This window comes from Myxocyprinus asiaticus, chromosome 14, assembly GCF_019703515.2.
Source record: "Myxocyprinus asiaticus isolate MX2 ecotype Aquarium Trade chromosome 14, UBuf_Myxa_2, whole genome shotgun sequence".
NCBI classification, from domain to species: Eukaryota; Metazoa; Chordata; class Actinopteri; order Cypriniformes; family Catostomidae; genus Myxocyprinus; species Myxocyprinus asiaticus.
The window spans coordinates 36,973,967-36,997,173 of record NC_059357.1 but is presented as its reverse complement, the minus strand read 5'-3'; the positions used below and the strand labels follow the sequence as shown (position 1 = coordinate 36,997,173).

The window sequence follows — 23,207 nt, the reverse complement described above, 5'->3', positions numbered from 1 at the left end:
TTCATAACACATCCTATAGTTTATTTATTTATTTTTAGGAAGACAATATACATTGACCTAACCATGGTAATAAGGAGCCATCAATGGTCTTACCTGTGGTTATGGCCTTATTATTACAAGTGCCATTGTTAAACAATGGAAGAACAATGGTCCTGTACAATTTTGAATGAAGGGGCTTAAAGTCTGGACTTCCATGAATTATGTTCTATCCTACTCCTGTTCTGACTGATTACATTTCAGATATTCAAAGAAAGGACTTAAATCTTTAGGCATGTGTCCTCCTGCTAAACTTTAAATAAAATGTCCAAACAAATGCATGCAGTTATAATCTCCAGTTATCTTTATCACTTTTTGTGGGTGGGTAGTTTGGCTAGTGAAAATGATGGTCCCCCAGAACAGCAAAGCACGCATACTGGTGATCAAAGAGCTACAGCAGTGCCCCATGGTGTGCACAATGGAGGCAAATGGTTCAGCCAGGCCCTCACTATGACCGGGCCATAAAACCAAGCAGATGTGTGAATGCCCACACATCACCCTTCTGGGGTCACCTCTTCTCTCCCCACTCTGGTGCCATCTTATCAGGAGAACAGAACATCAAAGAACACTGATACATTCCACACCCCCTCTGGAGGCCATGACTCAGAATGCTGAATTCGGCATCTCATTGACTTATACACAGGGGTGTAAATTAACGAATTACAAATACTCACGTTACTGTAATTAAGTAGTTTTTCCCAGGAATGTTACTTTTTTAAGTAGTTTAAAATTGTTATACTTTTACTTGAGCACATTTTAAGTGCCGTAACTGTATTTTTACTGCGCTATTTTCCCACGTCTGTGTTCGCTACTTCCCTGTCCTGATTTTATTTGTATCCATCAACGTGATTGGCTAGGGAGAGTCTCGTGACTCCCTTCAAATCAAATCATACACTTGAACGGCAGCTGTAGATTTGGCGCCAGCTGTTATGGATGTGGAGGATGCCTCAAGCACATTTCAACACCTCAACATCACGGCCCCACCTGAAAGAGCTTTTCGCAGTGAAAAAGGCCAGTTGCTTGATTGTGTCGTGAGTTTAACTTGCTCAAGCCAGATATCAGCATTAATCCTGCTTCTAATTTGAAGAAACATATCGAGGTAAATTTCATATTTCTGCTTACTAGATTCTGTGTGTCTATAATGTAGCCTGTAAATTAGCTATCTATCACTGAGATTATTGGGTTGATGTGAGAGATTAAGGCGATAAAACAATCTTGATGTTTATCTGAAAAAAAAAAAAGAGATCAATATCGATGATAAACTTTTGAGTAATTTTCTATACTTAGCCTATGTTCTGCATCTAGACCAGGGGTGTTCATTACATTGATCGTGATAGCAAGACAACCACTGGTTGGTTGATCTAGATAAAATATAAAAGATTGACTTTTTATTTCCTGATGTCTGTAGCTACGTGCTGTTTGATTGACAGGCGGCTAATGTTTTTGAGCGCTGTTGCGGGTTTGCGCCTAAACAATCAAATACACTTCATAATTCCGCCATGCCTGTCTTGATGAGGCATTAATGTAAACGCAGTCGGTTTGGTCTAAAGTGAACACAGTGGAACAAAAAGCGTATTTGCATCAAAATGTTGGATTTGAAGTGTACATGTAACCAAATAGAGCACTGCCTAGTAGGCTATGTCATATAAAGGCTATTAATCAAACAACAACAATGAAACAAGAAAATCACTCACTGCTTTTGGCTGAATAACTTGAGTAGCTTTAAAAGTATTAATGTAATAGAATAAAACAGTGATATTTTGTAATAATATTGTTAGTTTTTTTAATAATACTGGCCCCTGATGTAGAGAGTGTGTTAATTTGTATAATGAATTACTAGGAAATAGAGATGATAAAATAATTTATAATTATGCTTAGCCTTTATCATGTTTTTTTCTAATGCCTGATAGAAAAGTATCAACCTTTGTAGAGCAATACTTCAGGCAGAACAATCCACCAGTCACAAACTTCTGAAAATTGCGCATCATGCATTAGAATGAGAACACAACTATTGCTGGGCTTAAAAGATACAAGAACTAAATCAATGTGGAACATTGTATCTCAAAATGAGGACAACGTGGCCCCCCATGTGCTACTTAAAGAAATAGTTCACTCAAAAATGAAAATTCTCTTAGCATTTACTCACCCTCATGCCATCCCAGATGTGTATGACTTTCTTTCTTCAGAAGAAAACAAATTAAGATTTTCAGAAGAATATTTCAGCTCTGTAGGTCCATACAATACAAGTGAATGGATGCAAAAAATTTGATGCTCCAAAAAGCACACAAATGCAGCATAAAAGTAATCCATATGACTCCGGTGGTTAAATCCGTGTCTTCAGAAGTGAAATGATAGGTCTGGATGAGAAAAAGGTCAATATTTAAGTCTAGAAATTCTTCACCCTGCCCAGTAGATGGCGATATGCATGAAGAATATGAATCACCAAAAACAAAAGAAGAAGAATGTGAAAGTTAAAGTGGAGATTGACTGAGCAAGGAGGAGAATTTATAGTAAAAATTAACTTAAATATTGATCTGTTTCTCACCCAACCTATCATATCTCTTCTGAACACATGGATTTAACCACTGGAGTCACATGGATTAGGCTACTTTTATGCTGACTTATGTGATTTTTTTTGGAGCTTCAAAATTTTGGCACCCATTCACTTGCATTGTATGAACCAAAAAAGCTGAGATATTCTTCTAAAAATCTTAACTTGTGTTCTGCTGAAGAAAGTCATACACATCCGGGATGGCACAAGGGTGAGTAAATGATGAGAGAATTTTAATTTTTGTGTGAATTATTCCTTTGAAGCCCAATGTGGCCCCTGTACCAAACCACTGCTCTACCCCCTCTATTGTGCGGGATATAACGCACCAAGTGATCCTGCTTTTTTAGTGGGGTTTCATAGTTTTTTGTTTTGTATTCCTTGCATTGTTTTGAACATGTTTTATGCGTAACATTAACTCTCTCTGTCGGCATTAAGGAAAATGTAGACCCTACACATAAACTGATTTTAATGTAATTGTTTCATACATTATGGTATTGAAAATAACTTTCATCTTTTCATTTCTGTAATCATGTTGCCCTTTTATTTATTTTTAAAATCAGATTCATGTAGTGTTTACAGTATCATAGATAAGTGATATATTTTAAAAGTTGTCAATCACAAACACCTATAAAATACCTCTTTTTTTTCTTTTTTTTTTTATCCTTTCTGGCAAACAGCCATAGAAGGGAATGTAAATTACGGTATGTGTGCTACATTTTTAATTTGCAGCATCAAGTTTTTATTATAAAGGGGCATAACTTTCGCAACTCAGTACACAATACTCACTACTCATGAGTACTTTTAAATGAGCTATTCTTTTACTCTTACTTGAGTAGATTTTAGGACAGGTACTTTTACTCTACTCATACAAAATTTTTTAAGATGTAACTGTACTTTTACTTGAGTATTATTTTTCAGTACTCTTTCCACCGCTGCTTATACAGAAACTTCTATGTACATACTTGTGTTGTGCTCACTTAATGTGTAACGATTGAGGCTGTTATCCCTTCAGCCGACTACCAGAGGGAGCCCTCTCTTGAATGCTGACACTATACCGTTTCTTGTTTGTCAAACTTCCTGTTTGTACTATATAAATGGCCATGCTTATCCATTGTGACTTTGCAAATTATTGCCAGTTTCACTGCCTTACCAAGCATTTTTCTAATTGCCTGTTTATTTCCTACTTGTTATGACCATTGTGCCTGCTTTCTGGATTACCGATATTGGATTACTGTTTTTCTCTGTTTGCCTGGTTGGACTGATTACCTGTGTAACGACTACTTTGCCTGCTTCAACGATTACATCTCTGCCTTGTGTTTTGGATTTGTTTGTTGATTGTAATATACGTCTTGTATATGGATTCTACCTTCACCTCCTTGTCAAGTCCCTTACAGAATACTTCGCCACCAATGAATCCAGCAGAAGTTTCTCAGCTTCAGGCTGCATTCGCTTACCAGAGCGAACTGCACAAAAGTTTCCAGGAACAATTGAACCACCTAAGTGCAGCAAATGAGAACCTCACCCGCTATATCCGTTCTCTTCCATCTCCACAAGCTACACCGGTAAGTTTCGCTCTTCCTGATAAGTTTGATGGCTCACCAGAGAAATGTAAGGGATTTTTACATCAATGTAAAGTCTATTTCTCCAATCAGCAAGAGTCTTTCAGTCAGGAGTCCAATAAATGTGCATTTATGATGACATTACTTACCAGTAAAGCGCTAGACTGGGCCTCAGCTGTTTGGGAGAGTGATAATCGGCTTCAAACGTCATTTGATTACTTCGCTTCCCAGATCCATGAAGTGTTTGAATACCCAGAGGGAGGTAAAGATGTCTCTGTTCAGCTGCTTCATGTACGCCAGTGTTCACATTCTGCAGCTGACTTTGCCATACACTTCAGGACATTAGCAGCCCAAAGTGGATGGAATGAGATCGCACTCAAGGCTGTGTTCAGAGAGGGATTGAACTACAATCTGCAGGCCAAACTTGCATGTAAGTATGAGGATTCAACACTCACTGAATTAATTTAGTTGGCAGTAAGGATTAATAATTTACTGCACAATTCACCACGCTCAAAGATTAGCTCCAAGTCACAACCATCAGTCCATAGTCAAGTCCAGGCATGCCCCGAAGCTCCTGAACCGATGCAGATCGCCTATACCAGAGTTTCTGATGAAGAACGCCATATCCCTACAGTACCTTGTATACCCACCATTAACATTACTGCTGTGAATAATGCACCTATAGGCACAGGCATCACTCACCAAACTGTTCCAGCGACACTACGGGTTGGATTGTTTCACACAGAGATCATATCTCTCTATGTCATTGACTCACCCAAGTATCTTCTCATCCTGGGTCACCCATGGCTGGCTATCCATGATCCCATCATCTCATGGAACCAGGTGAGTTAAAACAATGGTCAGATTATTGTCAGTCTAACTGTCTTCATGTCACAGTCACCATGCCATGTTTGAATACCAGCGTAGAAAGTCCTGAGAACCAAGCTCAAGTCCAGGTCCCGAGGGAATATTCTGAATTCTCAGAGGTATTCAGCAAAATCAAGGCTACACAATTACCTCCCCATCGTCCATGGGACTGCACTGTTGAGTTACAACCCAAAATGGCACCTCCTAGGAGCAAAGCCTATCCATTGTCAAGACCTGAAACCATGGCCTTACGTCGAAGAGGCTTTAGCTTCAGGGTTCATTCGTCCTTCCACCTCACCAGCTGCAGCAGGCTTCTTCTTCGTTGAGAAGAAAGATGGAGGTCTCTGTCCATGCATTGACTACCGTGGATTGAACACAGTGACTATCAAGTACAGGTACCCACTCCCTCTTGTTCCGTCTGCCCTAGAACAACTACGGGAAGCACGCATCTACACAAAACTGGATTTGAGAAGTGAATACATCTTGATTCATATTAGAGAGGAGACGAGTGGAAAACCGCATTTATCACCACTAGGGGGCACTATGAATACCAGGTGATGCCTTATGGCCTGGCCAACGCACCAGCTGTGTTGCAGTCATTCATCAATGAGATCTTCAGAGACCTCCTCAACAGATGTGTCATCGCCTACATTGACGACATGCTCATATGCTCCCAAGATAAAGCACAAAACAAAGATGTTAAAATGGTCCTCTCCCACCTTCTGAAACACCAACTCTACGTGAAAGCAGAGATGTGTGAGTTCTACATTACCCAAACAACATTCTTAAGGTATATCTTCAGTCATAAAGGCGTTGAGATGAATGACTCCAAGATCCTGGCAGTCACAGAGTGGCCAAGACCCAACAATGTTAAGAAGCTACAACGTTTCCTGGGTTTTGCGAACTTCTACAGGCGGTTTATCTGCAACTACAGTCTCATCTCTGCCCCTTTAATGTCATTACTCAAGGGAAAACCACCCAAGCTACCATGGAGTGACTCAAAAGGCCTTTGACACTCTCAAGACAAGTTTCACGACCGCCCCCATTCTCAAGCACCCAGATCCTAACCAACCGTTCATTGTGGAAGTGGATGCTTCTGACTGCGGCATAGGGGTGGTGCTCTCTCAATGCCATGGTAACCCTAGTAAACTTTATCCCTGTGCTTTATTTTCCTGCAAACTGAACTCCGATGAAAGGAACTATGATGTTGGAAATAAAGAACTACTCTCCATGAAGGCTGTGTAAGAGTAGATCTATGTATCCATCATGTCTTTGCATGTAATGTTTCTTGCTATAACCTTAGGTAATGTATTAGTATGATTGTTTTAATAAGTATTTGAATGTTTAGCTGACTAGTCAATGTACTAGATAGATCATGTTTGATTTCAATGTAATCAGTTTCTCATTTCCTAAATGTTGGAGTATGGTGTCTCAAAGTAATCTGCACAGTACTGCCATTACAAGAATGAGTATCGAATTAATCCACAAACTCCTGATATGTAAATGAGGGTGGTCCTAAAGACAAAGGACCAGTTTCTCACCTAAAATGCAGCACCAGGAATGGCTAAGATGCCTTGCAAGGAGTGTCAATCCTATTATTAAATCCCACTAATTGGAATCAATAGTCAGTTGTCAATTTTCATCAGAAGATTGCTGCTCATCCAGACAGACTTTGCAAGACCATCTTATTTTCCGAAGTTACTCAGAGACTCTCCCTCTCTCTTCAACATGGCAAGAAAAAGGTGAGCAACTTATTGTGAGAAGCTTGTGGAAGGCTACCCAAAATATTTGACCCAAGTTAAACAATTTAAGTGTATGTAAAGTGTATGTAAACATCTGACCCACTGAGAATGTGATGAAAGAAATAAAAGCTGAATTAAATCACTCTCTCTACTATTATTCTGACGTTTCACATTCTTAAAATAAAGTAGTGATCCTAACTGACCTAAGACAGGGAATGTTTTCTATGATTAAATGTCAGGAATTGTGAAAAACTGAGTTTAAATGTATTTGTCTAAGGTGTGTGTATACTTCTGAATTCAACTGTATGCATGGAATAACATTAAACCTCTCCACCACATATAATCAGCAGGGTTTGCAGGGAAAAATCTAAATGGCCAAGATCAGAAAACACTTTAGATGTTTTCTTATTTCCAGGAAATTTCAGGCATTTAATTCTGCAACCTTGTTTGACACTTGAGGAATTGATTGAGTTTAAAAGCCATTTTCAATTCAGAATGGGGCACAATTGTAATTAATATTCAACAACCTTTCTAGTATATCTCTATTTTTGATGATAAGAAATGAAGGGTTTGTTCATTTAGCCATGCTCTGAACTCTAATGACACAGCTGACCCCATTAAAGCTCTGCAGATATTGGTGATGGGTGAAGAACAGGCCACAGTGAGTCCTTTCAGCAGAACAGGATCTGAAACTGCGGCTTAGCGAGATAGTGTGCCAGTCATCAGCTCCGAGACTCATTTGGGCATATTAGGCGTTGAAATGGCACTTTTATCCTGCTGTACCACTCTCTCAGAGCTCAGTGGGAACATCTAAGTGTTTACTGAAGCACTGGATAATAAGTACCCCAGCGGCTTAGAGAAGGATCAGCACTCTCTAGCAGTCGTAACGGTCATGTGGAGACGCTTCTGATATGGGGCACATACTTTGGAAAACTGGATTTTCCTTGCTATTTTTTTTTTTTAATAAAAGAATTTAGCGTGCTCTGTAGATATATTCTGTAACATTCAATATGTAGCCAATTTATGGAAACTAAACAACCTGTTTTTCAGTGAATAACAATTTACATTTTGGTCCGTTCCCCACAGAAAGCTGTTGTATGATTTCAGATGACTTGGAATATAGCACACAAGTCATATTGACTACTTTTATCATTATTTTATAGTGTTGTTTGGTCTTGTTTGGAGCTTAACAGCCATGTCTTTTCACGTATTTCACATGCGAAGAGGTCAGCCAGTCATAACAGAGGTCATTTACACATAGAAGTCCTAAAGGTACAGCAGCACATACAGTCTTTTGTCAAATTAAAATGTTGCAAAAGTGTACACTGATCGCTTCCACATGTGTGTAATATGTCTATTTGCATGAACATAGAGTTTACACCACAGGCTGTGTTAAAATGATCCTCCATGGAGGAATCTTTAAGAACTTCCGATTTCAGAAACCTGACGACTCATCTCACAGACTCCCTTTCCGATCAGTTCCTTTAAATTTGCTCCTTATTTGGTTTTGTCTCTGAAATGGAGGTATGTAGGTTGTAAGTAACAAGATGAGCACTGATTTCAGTGGCTTGCTGGATTCAGAGGGCGAGAGCTGTGTGCGCACACTCACCCACTAATGGGGGCAGAAGCGCTGCTGGCCTGAGGGAGTTGTCATAATGATATAAGGAAAGAGCCTTGCATGCTTAGAGGAAATCAGAGACAGGATTCTCACTCAGCCTCTGGACCACCTGCCCCCCACCACACACACATCCTGCTGAGGAGTTATTATAGCAGGACATGTTTGTGCCATCTGCTCAGCCCCTATTGTCCTTAAATGGGTTTCCTGTGTTTACGTTAGGAGCATTTTGTGTGTGTGTGTGTGTGTGTGTGTGTGTGTGTGTGTGTGTGTGTGTGGGCGGGTGGATTTGGGTGGTTTACGAGGACATTTTTTGGGTTACAAACTGGTAATTACAAGGGTATTATGCTGTAAATGTGCAAATGTGCATGATGACTAAATTAGTTTTTCTTTGCTCACTTGTAATAGGTGCCCCTGATATTAGTGTTATTGTGTTTGGTCACCTCATTACGGCAACAATTTTAAACTCATTGCGGTAAGGTAATGAGTAGGGCTGGGTATTGATGCAGATTTCTTGATTCAATTCGATTCCAAAGCATAAGTTCTCGATTCGATATCGTCATAAGGGTTTATTTCCGTTATAATGTCCCTTTTGCTTACATATGAAATAAATTATCTTACAGCTAATGCTGTTAATTATACAAGGGGGCCTTCTAACTAGTTACATTATGAAAATATTTAATTTGACTAATTATGTTTATTAGTTAGTTATTCATCATTTTGGTCACATTTTGACTTTTTTAAAATGAACAAATCCATGTATTCATTCAGTAAATAAGATTTAATATATTATTTTTGGTTACATGTTTATTGTTTATAAACAAGCCTAAGATGATGTGCTGGTCCTGGTTGGTTTCCCAGCCTTGTCAGGTTGGTCTGTTGGTTGGTTTTAGAGGGGTTTTGGGCACTTTTCAGCTGAACACCAGTTTAGCCAGGCTAAGAGACCAGCTAAAACTAGCAAAGCAGCATAATTATTATTATTTATTTATTATTTTAATAAAGGAGGACTGACTGGTTTCTGGGCAGATATGATGCAAAGCAGGCTAAAATTCTTTCACATTAGAAGTCACCATGGGACCGACTCCATCAGAGTGATGTATTATCAAGCCAAACTGTTACTGGTGAGCACACTTTTCCTGTCTATTGCTGCAGGAGCTCAGCTGTGTAGAACATTCAGCTGTGTTAGTACCACTCTGATTTTTTTTTTTTTTTTTTTTGTATCAAGGGGATGGGCCTGTGATTTTTGTTGATTTGTCTATATGTCTAGCTTGTGATATAGAGTGTTTCAGGGTGTCCCAAACTCTTCTTCTGAAACTATATGATTTTACAGTTTTGGTAAGAAACAACACAAAGTTTAAAGGTGCACTCAGTAAGTTTTTGTTCATGCTGTTATAGACTTAGGTCTATGGACACCCAGGTGCATGGAGGCAGCATCATTCAAACACAAACATTTTCAGTTACAGATGCTAATGCATAAATGTACTATTCAAAGTCAGCTGTGATCAATTTAATCGACAAGTGAAAGTGTCAAATAACAGGGCAGTTACTGATATTATGCGAGTAGTATTCAGCTGGTCATGTGATTCTAAAATGGCCGCCCTCATGAGGGGACCCTCTCCATGTAGAATAAGACAGCTTTTATATAGTTACTGATATGACTGGAGTTTTTATCTCATGTGAGTGCTCATGATATTATACATATGTTTCAAAATTACTGAATTTTTCAGTGATCTTGATGTTCATTTTAAGGTGAGCTATTCCTTTTATGTTAACATTTTAATTCAGTCTGCAGATTTTCTCACATTTTGCTCTTCTGATGTTAGGAATAGTATGTATTCTACTTCCTCTTTATTACCTCAGTGTGACTGGGCGGGCCAAGCTTCTGAACACAGAATAGCAATCACTGAGCTTGTTTACATGGACATCAGAATGTCGTTTATTGCGAGAAAGCTGATAAAGGCTGAAAAGCGGCGTTCCCGTGTACATGCACTGTGCTATAGACTTTCACTTTACTCCCATATACATGCGGATCAGTCAGTAAGCAGCTTTCTCTACAGAAATGTAATTTCCCCAAAACACTGATGTAAATAACGAACATGGAATCTGAGGAAGATTTTGCTATTTTATTCTCTGTTGCTTCCCTCTATTTCCAGATAGTCCAGAGTTGTTGCTGTGTTTGTTTTCTTAACTTTCAGTTGTGACCTGCGGTGGAATTCTGCTGCAAAAGTGGGGTTTCCCTCTTACATCAAACTCTGGGATTCCCCCAATGTATTTGATTGCATATACGTGGATGTGAGGGTCGATTTTGTAAATTGGTGTGTATAGTTGGGCATATCTTATAGTGTATGTGCTTTTCCTTTTTCCCACTGTAGTCCCAGAAATGAAGAATTATTTCCGCTGTGTTGACTTGTTGATATGATGTAGGGCTACATTGCATAATGTTAGCTATGATGTCTGTTCCAGGCACATGTGCACTCTTCCAAGTTTGTAATAATGCCGCTAATGCATTTACCCGACCACATAAACCCCATTCTCCAGGAGAAACCTTGGTGTGTTAAACCGCTTTCTTTTAATTCTTTAAACGCGTAAGGAAAATGGTGCTCTGGTTTACATGACGCTTCAGAACGCAGCTTTCTGCAAAAACCCTGGAAAAAATGAAAATTCTCTCATCATTTACTCACCCTCATGCCATCCCAGATGTGTATGACTTTTTTTCTTCTGCTTAACGCAAAACAAGAATATTTCAGCTCTGTTGGTCCATACAAAGCAAGTGAATGTTGACCAGAACTCCAATAGCTCAAAAATGGAGATAAAGTCAGCATAAAAGTAATTCATAAGACTCCAGCTGTTTAATCTTTGTCTTCTAAAGCGATCCAGTAAGCTTTGGGTGAGAACAGACCAAAATGTAACTCCTTTTTTTTTTTTTTTTTTTTTTTTTTTTGCTGAACACCTTGTCATTGCAGTCTCTAGGCACAATCATGATTTAAAGCTCGATTACACTTCCTAGCACTTGACGCATACGCATAGCACTAGATGGTGCTATAAGAAGTGTAATCGAGCTTGAAATCATGATCACCAAGGAGACTTCTGTCAAGATGTACAATGAAAAAGGAGTTTTGGTCTCACCCAAAACCAACTGGATTGCTTCAGAAGACATTGATGAAACCAATGGAGTATTAAGGATTATTTTATGCTGACTTTATCTCCTTTTTGGAGTTCTGGTCACCATTCACTTGCATTGTATGGACCTACAGAGCTGAAATATTCTTTTAAAAATCTTTGTTTGTGTTTAGCAGAAGAGAGAAAGTCATACACATCTGAGATGGCATAAGGGTGAGTAAATGATGAGAGAATCTTCATTTTTTAGTGAATTAACCCTTTAATGCATGTAAATGTGGTAATTAACTCAACAGTTGATGGTTGTTTGGTAATTTATCTGTCTAATAAAATTAAGTTGTGGAAGTTCAGAAATAAATGTTCTTGCAGCTTAATATCATAAGGTCTTTTTTACTGGGAAGGAAGTTTTGAGGTCTGAAATTTAAAGTATGTTTTCTAAGTACATCAGACTCTTTCAAAATTAAAATTTGATATTTTAATTGCTCAAGATACTTCCCCTTTAAAGTGGGAGAACAAGTATGCGCTTCACTTTTCAATGGCTTAAAAATTCAACAAACTGTTATATTATGCTGAATTTTAAAGCAAAATAAGATAATTCTATTGATTTGAAACTTTGTTTGTAATCCAAACAGTTTTTTGCCCTGTTTTGTTTTTCTCACAGTTCAGCGGTGGGTGTGGGTTTCTATGGAAACAGCGAAACCAATGATGGAGTGTACCAGTTGACCTACTCAATTTATAATGCCAATCACACACTGGGTGGCATTGGGAGTCTGGTAAGATTTTCGCTTCCACCAACTGCACTTTCTCACCTGTCACTCCTCATGTCATCTCATTTTATTGTAACAGCCAGAGGAAGGTTATTATTTAAACCTAATGAGAAATGGGTATGTTATATCTAAGTGCCAAAGCTTCAGGGGATTTTCACTGCTGCAGTGGAATATGACTGTATCGTGTGAAGAGTGGCAGCAGACACACACACACACACACACACACAAACTTGTTTTTATGTAATTTTATACAGATCTAACAATATTTTTTATCTCCTAACCCTACTCCTAAACCTAACCCTCACAGAAACCGTTTTACATTTTCAAAAAAAAACATTGTTTAATATGTTTAATAAGCCATTTCTCTTGTGGGGACCACTGGCTGGGCCCCACAAGGTAGGTGATCTCAGGTGAGATCCCACAATGTAGTATAAACGTAGTACACACACACACACACACACACACACAGGAACTTGTATATATGCAGGGTTCATTTCTGTAAATCTCACAAAACCTGTAAAAAAAACATGTCTGGGTTTTATTTCAGGCCAAATTAAAAAATAAATACAAAAATAAATTTGATTTAAAAAAAAAAAAAAAAGAAAGAAAGAAACAAAGAAAATGAAGCCTGTATTGAGGACCATTAAGATTTTTGCTCTGTGACATTATTGCCATGACAATTAAGCACAATGAAATATGTGACCTGGGCATGTTTTCATGAGATTCACCCAGCCACACTGTGTCTGTCCTGGTTTTATCCTCTAATTTTTGAGAAGTTGACTTCTAGACTCTAGAACATCTCTAGATGCTGAAAACACATCCAGCTGCTGTGTGTATTTATGTGTGTAGGCAAGAGAAAGCCATAAGCACAGAGTGAAGGCAGGGATTAAACGTTTATCTGCATTTATGGGGATTAAAAATGTTGTATCTGTATATCCATGCAGACACATGATGCGCACGCACACACACATACACACACACACACACACACACACACACACACACACACATTCTGTCTGTCCCTCATGCACCCACGTCTACAGACGTGCAGAAAATATCAAATATTTGTAGGCGTCCTGCTGGTCACAGAGGATGCGATGGTCACAAGTGGGATTCCAAAATGTGTGTGGGCCAGAATGCCTCTCCCACTCACTGCTTAACAACTAACACAGACTACTTCTCAAAGCCATTGAGAAGTGCAGATTTTAAAGGCAGTTGTGTTTTATAAACACTTCTAACCCTTTTTTAAAAACTGATAATTTAAAGGCTTCCTACAAGAACTAACAACAGAAAGATATAATATGCTATATTCAGAATGATGAACTACCACACTACTCATACTATTTCTGCATGCAGTATGTATACTGTGCATAGTATGCACATTTTCTGTATACATGGAATATATGCACCCAGATGACCTAAACTAGGGATGCAACTAAATTTTGGCTGCCGAAAATGGCATAAAATGCTATTTTGAAAGAGAAAATCTTTTTTCTAAAAGCATTGTGTAAGTTGAACATTTAAGTCCACATCCCCAGAATTGAACCAAACACTCTCTTGGTTATTAGCGCATTTAATAAAGCACGTTTTCCAGTGCTCTGATAGTCTGTGTCATGGCCATTACTGTCCAGCACCAATATGACATTAATGGTGCTTTTATGCTTCTTTAAAGTATTCCATATGATTTGTGCATTATATTCAAAGTTTCTTGAAGCCATACAATAGTTTTGTGAACTGCAAAGAAAGAATGTGTTTAATGAATAAATATATAGTCTGCATGCACAGCGCGCTTCAGTAAATGAGCCCTGCTTTGTTGTTGAAACAGACTCGGCTCACACGGTGATGTGCTGCTGTTTTTAGCACTACAGCTCACAGTATGTTTAATGCTTTATGGAGTTTTAAATGAACAAAATTTACATCCCTAACATAAATCTAACCGATAGTGTCATAAAAAGCAATGTAAGATGATAGGGCTTTAACCCTAAAGAAATCATCTGTTTTGTTTTTGTTTTTTTTAAACAAACAAAACCGATGTCCCTTCCCTAAATCCAACTCTTAAACCTAACCAATAGTGTCATAAAAGCAAATGTTAGATGCAAAACGCAATAGCCGATGAAACCATGTCATTTCATAGTGCTTCTATGAAACTTTCGCTCAGGTGTTGACTCATACCCTGTTGAGCCTCCGTCAAACCTTTAGCAACAATGGACAATTTGCCGCAAGTTTGCAGCAAAACTAATTTGCACGTGAAAATGATCAGTGGCGAATTTGCAGCAAGTTTGCTGCAAATTCGCCATGAACTCTCGATTTTCGTAAGGCTTTATGAATAAAGATATAGTATATATTGCATGGTATATGTAGCAAGCAATGTGCTAGAATGTCATTCCAAACATAGTGAAAGGGAACCACCTACAAAAAAGAATGAGCAGTTAGAAATAGTGTACCCTTTTCTGTACAAAAAAAGACAATATTTTTTCTCATATTCCCAGACTTAGTTTAGAGCAGTGTCGATTCAGTTGTAGGCTTTAAAGTTCTTTCCTTTCCCATGCTAAAATATCACCAGTGTTATCTAGGCACTGACAGCATCAGGCATTGGACAGTCCTTTGTAATTTAATGCTATGTAAAGCACAATCAAAACAAGATCTGTTTTCAGAATCATGGCTTGGATATGAAGGCTGTGTAATATAGCCTCTGGTGGGTTAGGCATAAGTGTGGTAAACAAAGCACTTGGCTGAGCACTTTTTTTTTTTTTTTTTTTTTTTGATAACTGAAATTTTTATATAAAGCAATTTTTAAATATTGTTTTATCTTTGATTTATCATAATCAGAGAATAATTGATCATAAACCACAACAGTAAAAACATGCTTTATGAATGTAATAGATTTATTACACATCTAACTTAAGCATGTACTTAGCTTTGACTGTAATGTTAAAGTTTGGAAATATCAGGGAATTTTAAAATCGTGTTTCAGGCCTTGAATTAAATATTGCTTAAATATTGAACCTATTTGAAACCTATATACAGTAAATATTGAATTTATATTACATTTTTAATACAGTTTTTGTGGTGTAATGCTATTGTTGGGCTTAATTCTTTAGAGACCCACCAAACAGTGTTTATCAGTAGACCCGATGTTATAGAACCAATAGTAGAGACATGTGAAATGTGGTTAAAATATCAGTCAAACCGAAATCTTTGGCACACTGACTCATGCATTGTTTCATGGTTGGGTGTTCATATTTAAACAAACTCTCTAGAGCAGACATTTCACTCTGTGATGCAACTGAAACAACATTCGGAATGAAATAAACAGCCTTGGCTCCACCAGGACTGAATAAATCCAATTTCAGCTTTAGTGAAAGTCCTTCTTTAAATTTGATTGGCAAAGAGGACCACATCTCAGGGCCAAGCTTGATTGCACAAATTAATTCTTGAATGTTGTGATTGGGTGAGGGGGAAAAAGGGACCAAAATGCAGAGGGAAACAGTTCAGTCAATTTATTGGCAGTAACAAACAAGGAAAGGCGCACCTGGCACCGGCTGCAGAGAGCAGAGTCTTAAGAGCTGCTTAAAGGGCTAAGGGATGAGTATATTATTAAGATGAGTGTGTGCGTTGTGGAAGCCAGGAGCAATCCGAAGAGAGTCCGTAGAAGCTGGTGTGGTGCAAAGCAAAGCCCAGACGAAATCCTCCCCCGAGAAGTGGGCAGAGACCGAGGAATCCTCCTCCACAGGAATAGGGCTTAAGTACAGGTGAAGGCGGCGGCAATCGAGAAGGTAACCCCACCTCTACAGACAGGCAACCAACAGCCACACGAGCAATCTCCAACTACACAAGAGAGCACAGTTAACACTTGACAGCAAACAATAAATTGGCAAAGAAATAGGGGAAACACAAGGAATAAGTAGGGAGTGCAATCAGAGTGAAGCAGGTGGAACGGGTGAGTAAATAATTGCCGTGATCAGCGCCTCCCCAAGTACGATCAGCGTTCCCATGGAAACGTGTTCTGGCTCCACCTGTGAGACACGTGGGAGAGAGAAAAATAAACAACAGGATGAGACTGCACAAACGCCGAACCGTGACTGTTTTCTGAAATGCCAAGCTTTTCAAATGGTTGATGCTGCTGCTGCCACTGGTTGCGTGCCAGAAAATAGCTGTTGCAACTGTGAATAAAGTGGTTTAGATTGCCATATTGCATGCTTAAAACTCCATTTGATGCAATATCCACACCTTCCACAGAGACAGTCAATCTGCTCTATAAATCTTAATTACCGTTTCATAGTTTTGAAATTATGAGTTATGGAGCTAGACTATAATGCATTTTTCCAGAAGAGCTACATATTTGATTTCACTGAAGTGAAACTGGAATGAATAATTACTGCCAAGAGTTTGTATAAAGAGAGGTTTACCAGAAATACCACATAATGCCCTATTAAAGAGGGAGAAGACAAACAGTCACCCACCAAACTCGAGCAAATTAGACATTTTTCAGCATGCAAATGCATTATAGACCCTAAAAAGACAGATGTACTGATCAATTATATATAAATAATTTGATGTAAAATAAGAAATTGAAAACTATTAGCGTGTGTGTTGCGGATAGTGACATTGTGCCATTGGGTTTGTTGGCAATTTTACCCCATCAAATCCTTGTGAAAGCATAATTGTCCTCCAGCTTCAGTGAAACTTTAGGAAAGAGTGATTGGGGCTGTACAAGCTGAACTCAGACTTGTTTATTGTTGTTTACTGGATCATACTTTTGCAGCTTTTTTTTTTTTTTACACTTTCTGAAACAAACAAGACCTGTAACCGCTTTTACTAAAACTGTCCAGTAGTGTTTCATTACTAAAATAGCTTCTTGTCACTGTCTGCTTTATCCTCAATTTTCTGTCCACGGAAAAGCCCACTCAAGCCAACATCTATAGTTTTCCAGATCACTACCATTAGCTTGGTAATGATCATCATCTGTTTTTCCTTCTCTTTGCTCTCAGGTGGGTAACTCTTTGGGTAACATGCGGGTGGGGCTGAAGGAGCACCTGGAGCGTTTGGATGAGATATTTTCTCCACGAGGAGACTACACCCAAACTCTGCGCTTCATGCAGCAGATGGCTGACAACATCATCCAGCAGCTCACAGCCATGCCAGATACCAGCAAGGTGCAAGGAGATTTGGCAGTCATTGCGGACCAAACTGCATTCATAGAGTACTACAGGTGAGCTGCCTCAGGCTGATGGAGTGAGAAGGCTTGTGGACTGAGTCTTATTTACTTCTCTTGGGTAATCTGCTTGGCATGCACTTTAAAGGGTTTTTCAAGAGGTCAAAGCTAGAGACTGCTGGTGTAGATATGGGTCAAAGATGTGTTCAGCTTTTCCAGAAGCCCCTACCCCTCAAACTTGTGTCCTTGTTTCTCAAAGATGTTGCCCTATTTCTCAAACCTGCATGTGGCCCTAGCTCTCAAACATGCATGTGGCCCTACTCCTCAAATTTGTGGACTTCTCAAAATATTAATTTAGGCTTCTCGCTCCTTTTCTGAAAAAAAGCAAAAATCTGTGTTACAATGGAAGTGAATGGTGCCAATCTGTAAACGTTAAGATGCTCACTGTTTCAAAAGTATAGCCACATTAACAATATTTATTTTAACATGATTTTAGTTTGATAAAATCGCTTACCTTTTCTGTGAAAAGTTATATCCAATTTTACAACTTAATTGCCATGATGATGTAACACCCTAAACCCTAAAAAGAATGTAGAATAAACAGACAATTTAGAAAACTTTACAGCTCAAATAATACACAAGTTTTAACAGAATAATTAATTTAAGTGCTTTTTTTAAATAATAAGCTTCACATTTCTGCATTTCTGCATATTTTGAGAGCATCAAAATATGCCCAAATATTTATTTATATTATTTTAGAGACTCAAGTGCAAGCATACAGTATATCTGTAATTTAGTTTCTCTCTCCATGGTAGACATGTATAAAAAGTAATATCAACCTAAATATCAACATGTTCACATACTTACATGAACTCTTTTTAATGCTAAAATTATTTAATAAAAACTTTTGAATCAATGAATTAGATTGCTTACATTTGTTTATTTATGAAATGTATAATTATTTCAGAAATTAAAGCTTTTTCTATCAATTCACTAGCATTTTGTCTTTGAACTCTCAGAACAATGCAGACACGCTATAAATTACGTGGAGCCAGCGTAGGTTTGACACAGAAGTATGAACCAGCCTTTACACTTGTCGCCCTACTCCTCAAACATCCATGTGGTCCTAATCCCTAAACTTGTTGCCCCACATTTTTAAACTTGTTGCCCAACTCCTCAAACATATGTTAACCTACTCCTCAAACATCCATGTGGTCCTAATCCTTAAGCTTGTTGCCCTACTCCTCAAATATCCTTGTGGCCCTACTCCTTTAGCTTGTCACCCTACTCCTTAAACATCTCGCCCTACTCCTCAAACATGTTACCTTACTCCTCAAACATCCTTGTTGTCCTACTCCTTAAGCTTGTGCCCCTACTCCTAAAACTTGTCGCCCTACTCCTCAAACATTTCACCCCACTCCTCAAACATCCTTGTGGTCCTGCTCCTTAAGCTTGTCCCCCTACTCCTAAAATTTGTTGCCCTAATCCCCAAACATCCATGTGGTCCTAATCTTTAAACTTGGCACTTACTCCTCAAACATCTCATCCTACTCCTTAAACATTCATATGGTCCTAATCCTTTACCTTGTCATACTACTCCTAAAATATATCAACCCACTCCTCAAACATCCATGTGGGCTTAATCTTTAAACTTGTCGCCCTACTCCTAAAACATTCATATGGTTCTAATCCTTAAACTTGTCACCCTACTCCTCAAACATATCACCCTACTCCTCAAACATCCACATGGTCCTAATCCTTAAGCTTGTCCCCCTACTCCTTAAGCTTGTTGCCGTACTCCTCAATCATGTCCCCCTACTCCTTAAACATCCACATGGTCCTAATCTTTAAACTTGGCACCCTACTCCTCAAGAATGTCATCCTACTTCTCAAACATTCATGTGGTCCTAATCCTTAAATTTGTCGCCCTACTGCTCAAACAAGTCACCCTGCTCCTCAAACATCCATGTGGTCTTCATTTTTAAGCTTGTCGCCCTACTCCTAAAACATTAATATGGTCCTAATCCTTAAGCTTGTCACCCTACTCCTTAAACTTGTCATCATACTCCTCAAACATGTCACCCTACTCCTCAAATATTTGTGTAGTCCTAATCTTTAAATTTGTCACCCTACTCCTCAAACATTCATATGGTCCTAATCATTAAGCTTGTCACCCTACTCCTTAAACTTTTTGCCCTACTCCTCAAACATGTCACCTTACTCCTCAAACATCCACGTGGTCCTAATCCTTAAACTTGTCCCCCTACTCCTTAAACTTGTCGCCCTACTCTTCAAACATATCACCCTACTCCTCAAACATCCATGTGGTTCTACTCCTTAAACCTGTGCCTTACTCCTCAAACATCCTTTTGGTCCTACTCCTCAAACTTGTCACTCTACTCCTCAAACATGTCACCCTACTCCTCAAACATCCACATGGTCCTAATCTTTAAGATTGATGCCCTACTCCTTAAACATATCATCCAACTCCTCAAACATTCATGTGGTACTAATCCTTAATCTTGTTGCCCTACTCCTCAAGCATGTCACCCTACTCCTCTAACATCCACGTGGTCCTAATCCTTATGCTTGTCACCCTACTTTTTAATCTTGTCACCCTACTCCTCAAACATGTCACCCTACTCCTCAAAAATCCATGTGGTCCTACTCCTTAAACTTGTCCCCCTACTCCTCAAACATGTCACCCTACTCCTCAAACATCCACATGGTCCTAATCTTTAAGATTGATGCCCTACTCCTTAAACATATCATCCAACTCCTCAAACATTCATGTGGTACTAATCCTTAATCTTGTTGCCCTACTCCTCAAGCATGTCACCCTACTCCTCTAACATCCACGTGGTCCTAATCCTTATGCTTGTCACCCTACTTTTTAATCTTGTCACCCTACTCCTCAAACATGTCACCCTACTCCTCAAAAATCCATGTGGTCCTACTCCTTAAACTTGTCCCCCTACTCCTCAAACATGTCCCCCTACTCCTCAAACATCTATGTGGTCCTAATCCTTAAACATGTCTCCCTACTCATCAAACATATCATTCTACTCCTCAAACATTCATGTGGTCCTACTCATTAAGCTTGCCCCCCTACTCCTTAAACTTGTTACCATACTCCTCAAACATGTCACCCTTCTCCTTAAACATCCACGTGGTCCTAATCCTTATACTTGTCGCCCTACTCCTCAAACATATCATCCTACTCCTCAAACATCCTTGTGGTCCTACTCCTTAAGCTTGTTCCCCTACTCCTTAAACTGTTCACCGTACTGCTCAAGCATGTCACAATACTCCTCAGACATCCTTGTGGTCCTACTCCTTAAGCCTGTCCCCCTACTTCTCAAACATGTCACCCTACTTCTAAAATGTCCAAGTGGCACTACTTCTCAAACATGAGGCCCTACTCCTCAAATAAGCATGTGACCCTACTCAAAATTTTGGCCTTACTCCTCAAAAATGCATTTGGCCCAGTTCCCCAAACATGTGGCCTAGATTTTGTAAATTTGAAACCATTGCATCAAGAGAATTACTACCCCATGCTGATTTCTGGACAAATGCCTCATATATGAATCATATAAAGGTGCCAACTCTGGCCTACGTCTCCTGTTGTGTTGATCTTTACTGGCACTACTGCTGGATATCATCTGGGCAAGGCTGATTGTGCCCTTTTGGAGCTGTAAGTCTTGTTGAATTGATTTGTGTGTCCTCCAAGAAGATTACATTTCCATTTGTAGGCCAGCGTGTTATGAAGTTGCAGGGAAGATATTGATGGGTAGCTAGTGTTTCAAGCAGCTAAAGCACTGTTGCTGCTCAATAGCACGGCCAAACCTTTCTTCCTCCATTACTCAGAAGAAAATCTAATTGCCCCGCCTCTGGACTTCCTCCCTTGAATCCTCATACTCCTTTGTCTCTGTGACTCGCTCTCTCTCTCTTTCTTTCTCTGTCTCAAGATGTGTGGACATTTGTAAGCCCTCATGGCATAGTATTACTGATCAGATTGTGGTTGTACTTGCCAGGCATTCCAGTAGCGCTCCAAACCATACAGACGGGGAACCACTGCAACACAAATGCAGTATGGAAAACCTGCCCGTTACACAGCACAGCACCAGCGTTTAATTGTGGTTGTAACACTTGAGTTAGAAAACAATGCCCGGGTGGTTGACGCATAATGTGTCCTTGGACTTTTTTTTTTAAATCAAGATTTCAGGTTCAAATACATATGAATGTAGAAGGGAAAGTGTTTATTTTGGGTCCTGTAAAGGTTTCACCATTTTTAATGACCTAATAAATTTGTGTGACTAATGAATTTTTTGAAGTACAAATATTCCATGTACTCTACTAATATTAGATATTAAAGCTTAATTTTAAATAATTGTAAAATAATTACTAAAATGTTATCTTCCCAAAAGTATTTCAAGTCAACTACTCACCCTACAAGGCCATTTTGCTTCTTTTTTTTTTTTTTTTTGACAGAAATTTAATGTGTTCATGTGCACAGTATGTATGATTGCCTAAGGAAACATTCTCTGCAAGAATTGTTGAGCTGGTTGTCCATTCTTACATTCTTAGCTGGAACTCATGAACTCATAACTTTTTATGTGAAATAATTTTCTCTGTTGAATTATTGTTGAACCGTGTGGATGGGGAACATACAACATCAGATGGGAGGATAATTAGAGTGCCCTAAACGCACACTTTTATAGTCATACTTGGAGAGCTACTGACAGTGTGCTCCCACACACCATGATAAGATGAATATTAAAATATTATAATAACAATAATAATACCTGAATATTTATTCCCATTCTCATCTTTATTGTTTCTTTTAGATGGTTAACTTATCTGCTGCTGCTGATTTTGGACCTGGTTATTTGTCTCGTAGCATGCCTGGGATTGGCAAAGCAGTCTCGATGGCTGCTTGCAGTGTAAGTGTTCTTTAAATATCGTTGTTTTAAACACAGTGATTTTGGTATGTCCTTCGTAGAAGAGAAGTAGGAGTTCTTTTGACCCATTCCATCTTTGTAAACATGAAGCCATTTAATGTCAACACAGAGATTGGATGAGATATACAGTGGCCCCAAAAAGTATTTAAACAACTTTGGACACTTAAATGTGCTGTAAGCAATTTTTTTTCATGGAAAGAAATTGCAAAAAAGTTTCCTATTCCCTGAAAGATATCACTGAAATAAGTGTCATAATATATCTCACCAGTCTCTGTGACAGCTCTAGACTTTGTAAACACAAACAAAAATGTGTCCGCGGGCCACGGTCTCTGACACTTTCTGCCTGTCAATCATTTTGCGCATTCTCATAGTGTTGTAATTGCAGCGAATAATTGAGGCTTAACGCCATATTCTGATTAACAATTCGTCAGTTGAGGGTGCTATTTTGCTACTGTTATGTCTGACAACCATGGGAACATGCTTTGTGTTGGTCTCAATGGTATCGGTGGGGTGTTTTGGAAAGAGGGGGCGTGGCTAGATCAACATTTCGTGGAAGTTAGAAAGGCTAAAATTGTTTACAGCACCTTTAAGTCACACTTAAAAATTTCTGGATTGCATTAATTAAAAAATAAAAAAGCAATTGCCATCTGCAAACAAATGATGCTAAACCATTTACCAGAACTAACCTTACTTTTCTTAAACATTTTTGCAATTAATTTTTAACCAGTTTAAATGATTTTTAGTGATTGTATGACGTCAGTTCCCCTCAAGTTCAAACAGGTGTCCCAGCAGAGTAAACACAGGTGTAGTTCATCATCACATTAACTATGAAAATGT

General features: G+C 38.8%; 1 protein-coding gene across 1 annotated transcript in view; it reads left to right on the top strand.

Moving 5' to 3' along the window:
- The window catches only part of LOC127451719 (protein tweety homolog 2-like), a 47,851-nt gene that overhangs the window by 12,385 nt on the left and 12,259 nt on the right, over window positions 1-23,207 (top strand). Inside the window, exons 3-5 of the mRNA XM_051716619.1 lie at window positions 12,149-12,260; window positions 17,246-17,466; window positions 22,257-22,352. Of these exons, the coding sequence (XP_051572579.1) occupies window positions 12,149-12,260; window positions 17,246-17,466; window positions 22,257-22,352 (429 nt within the window). The remainder of the gene's footprint in view (window positions 1-12,148; window positions 12,261-17,245; window positions 17,467-22,256; window positions 22,353-23,207) is intronic.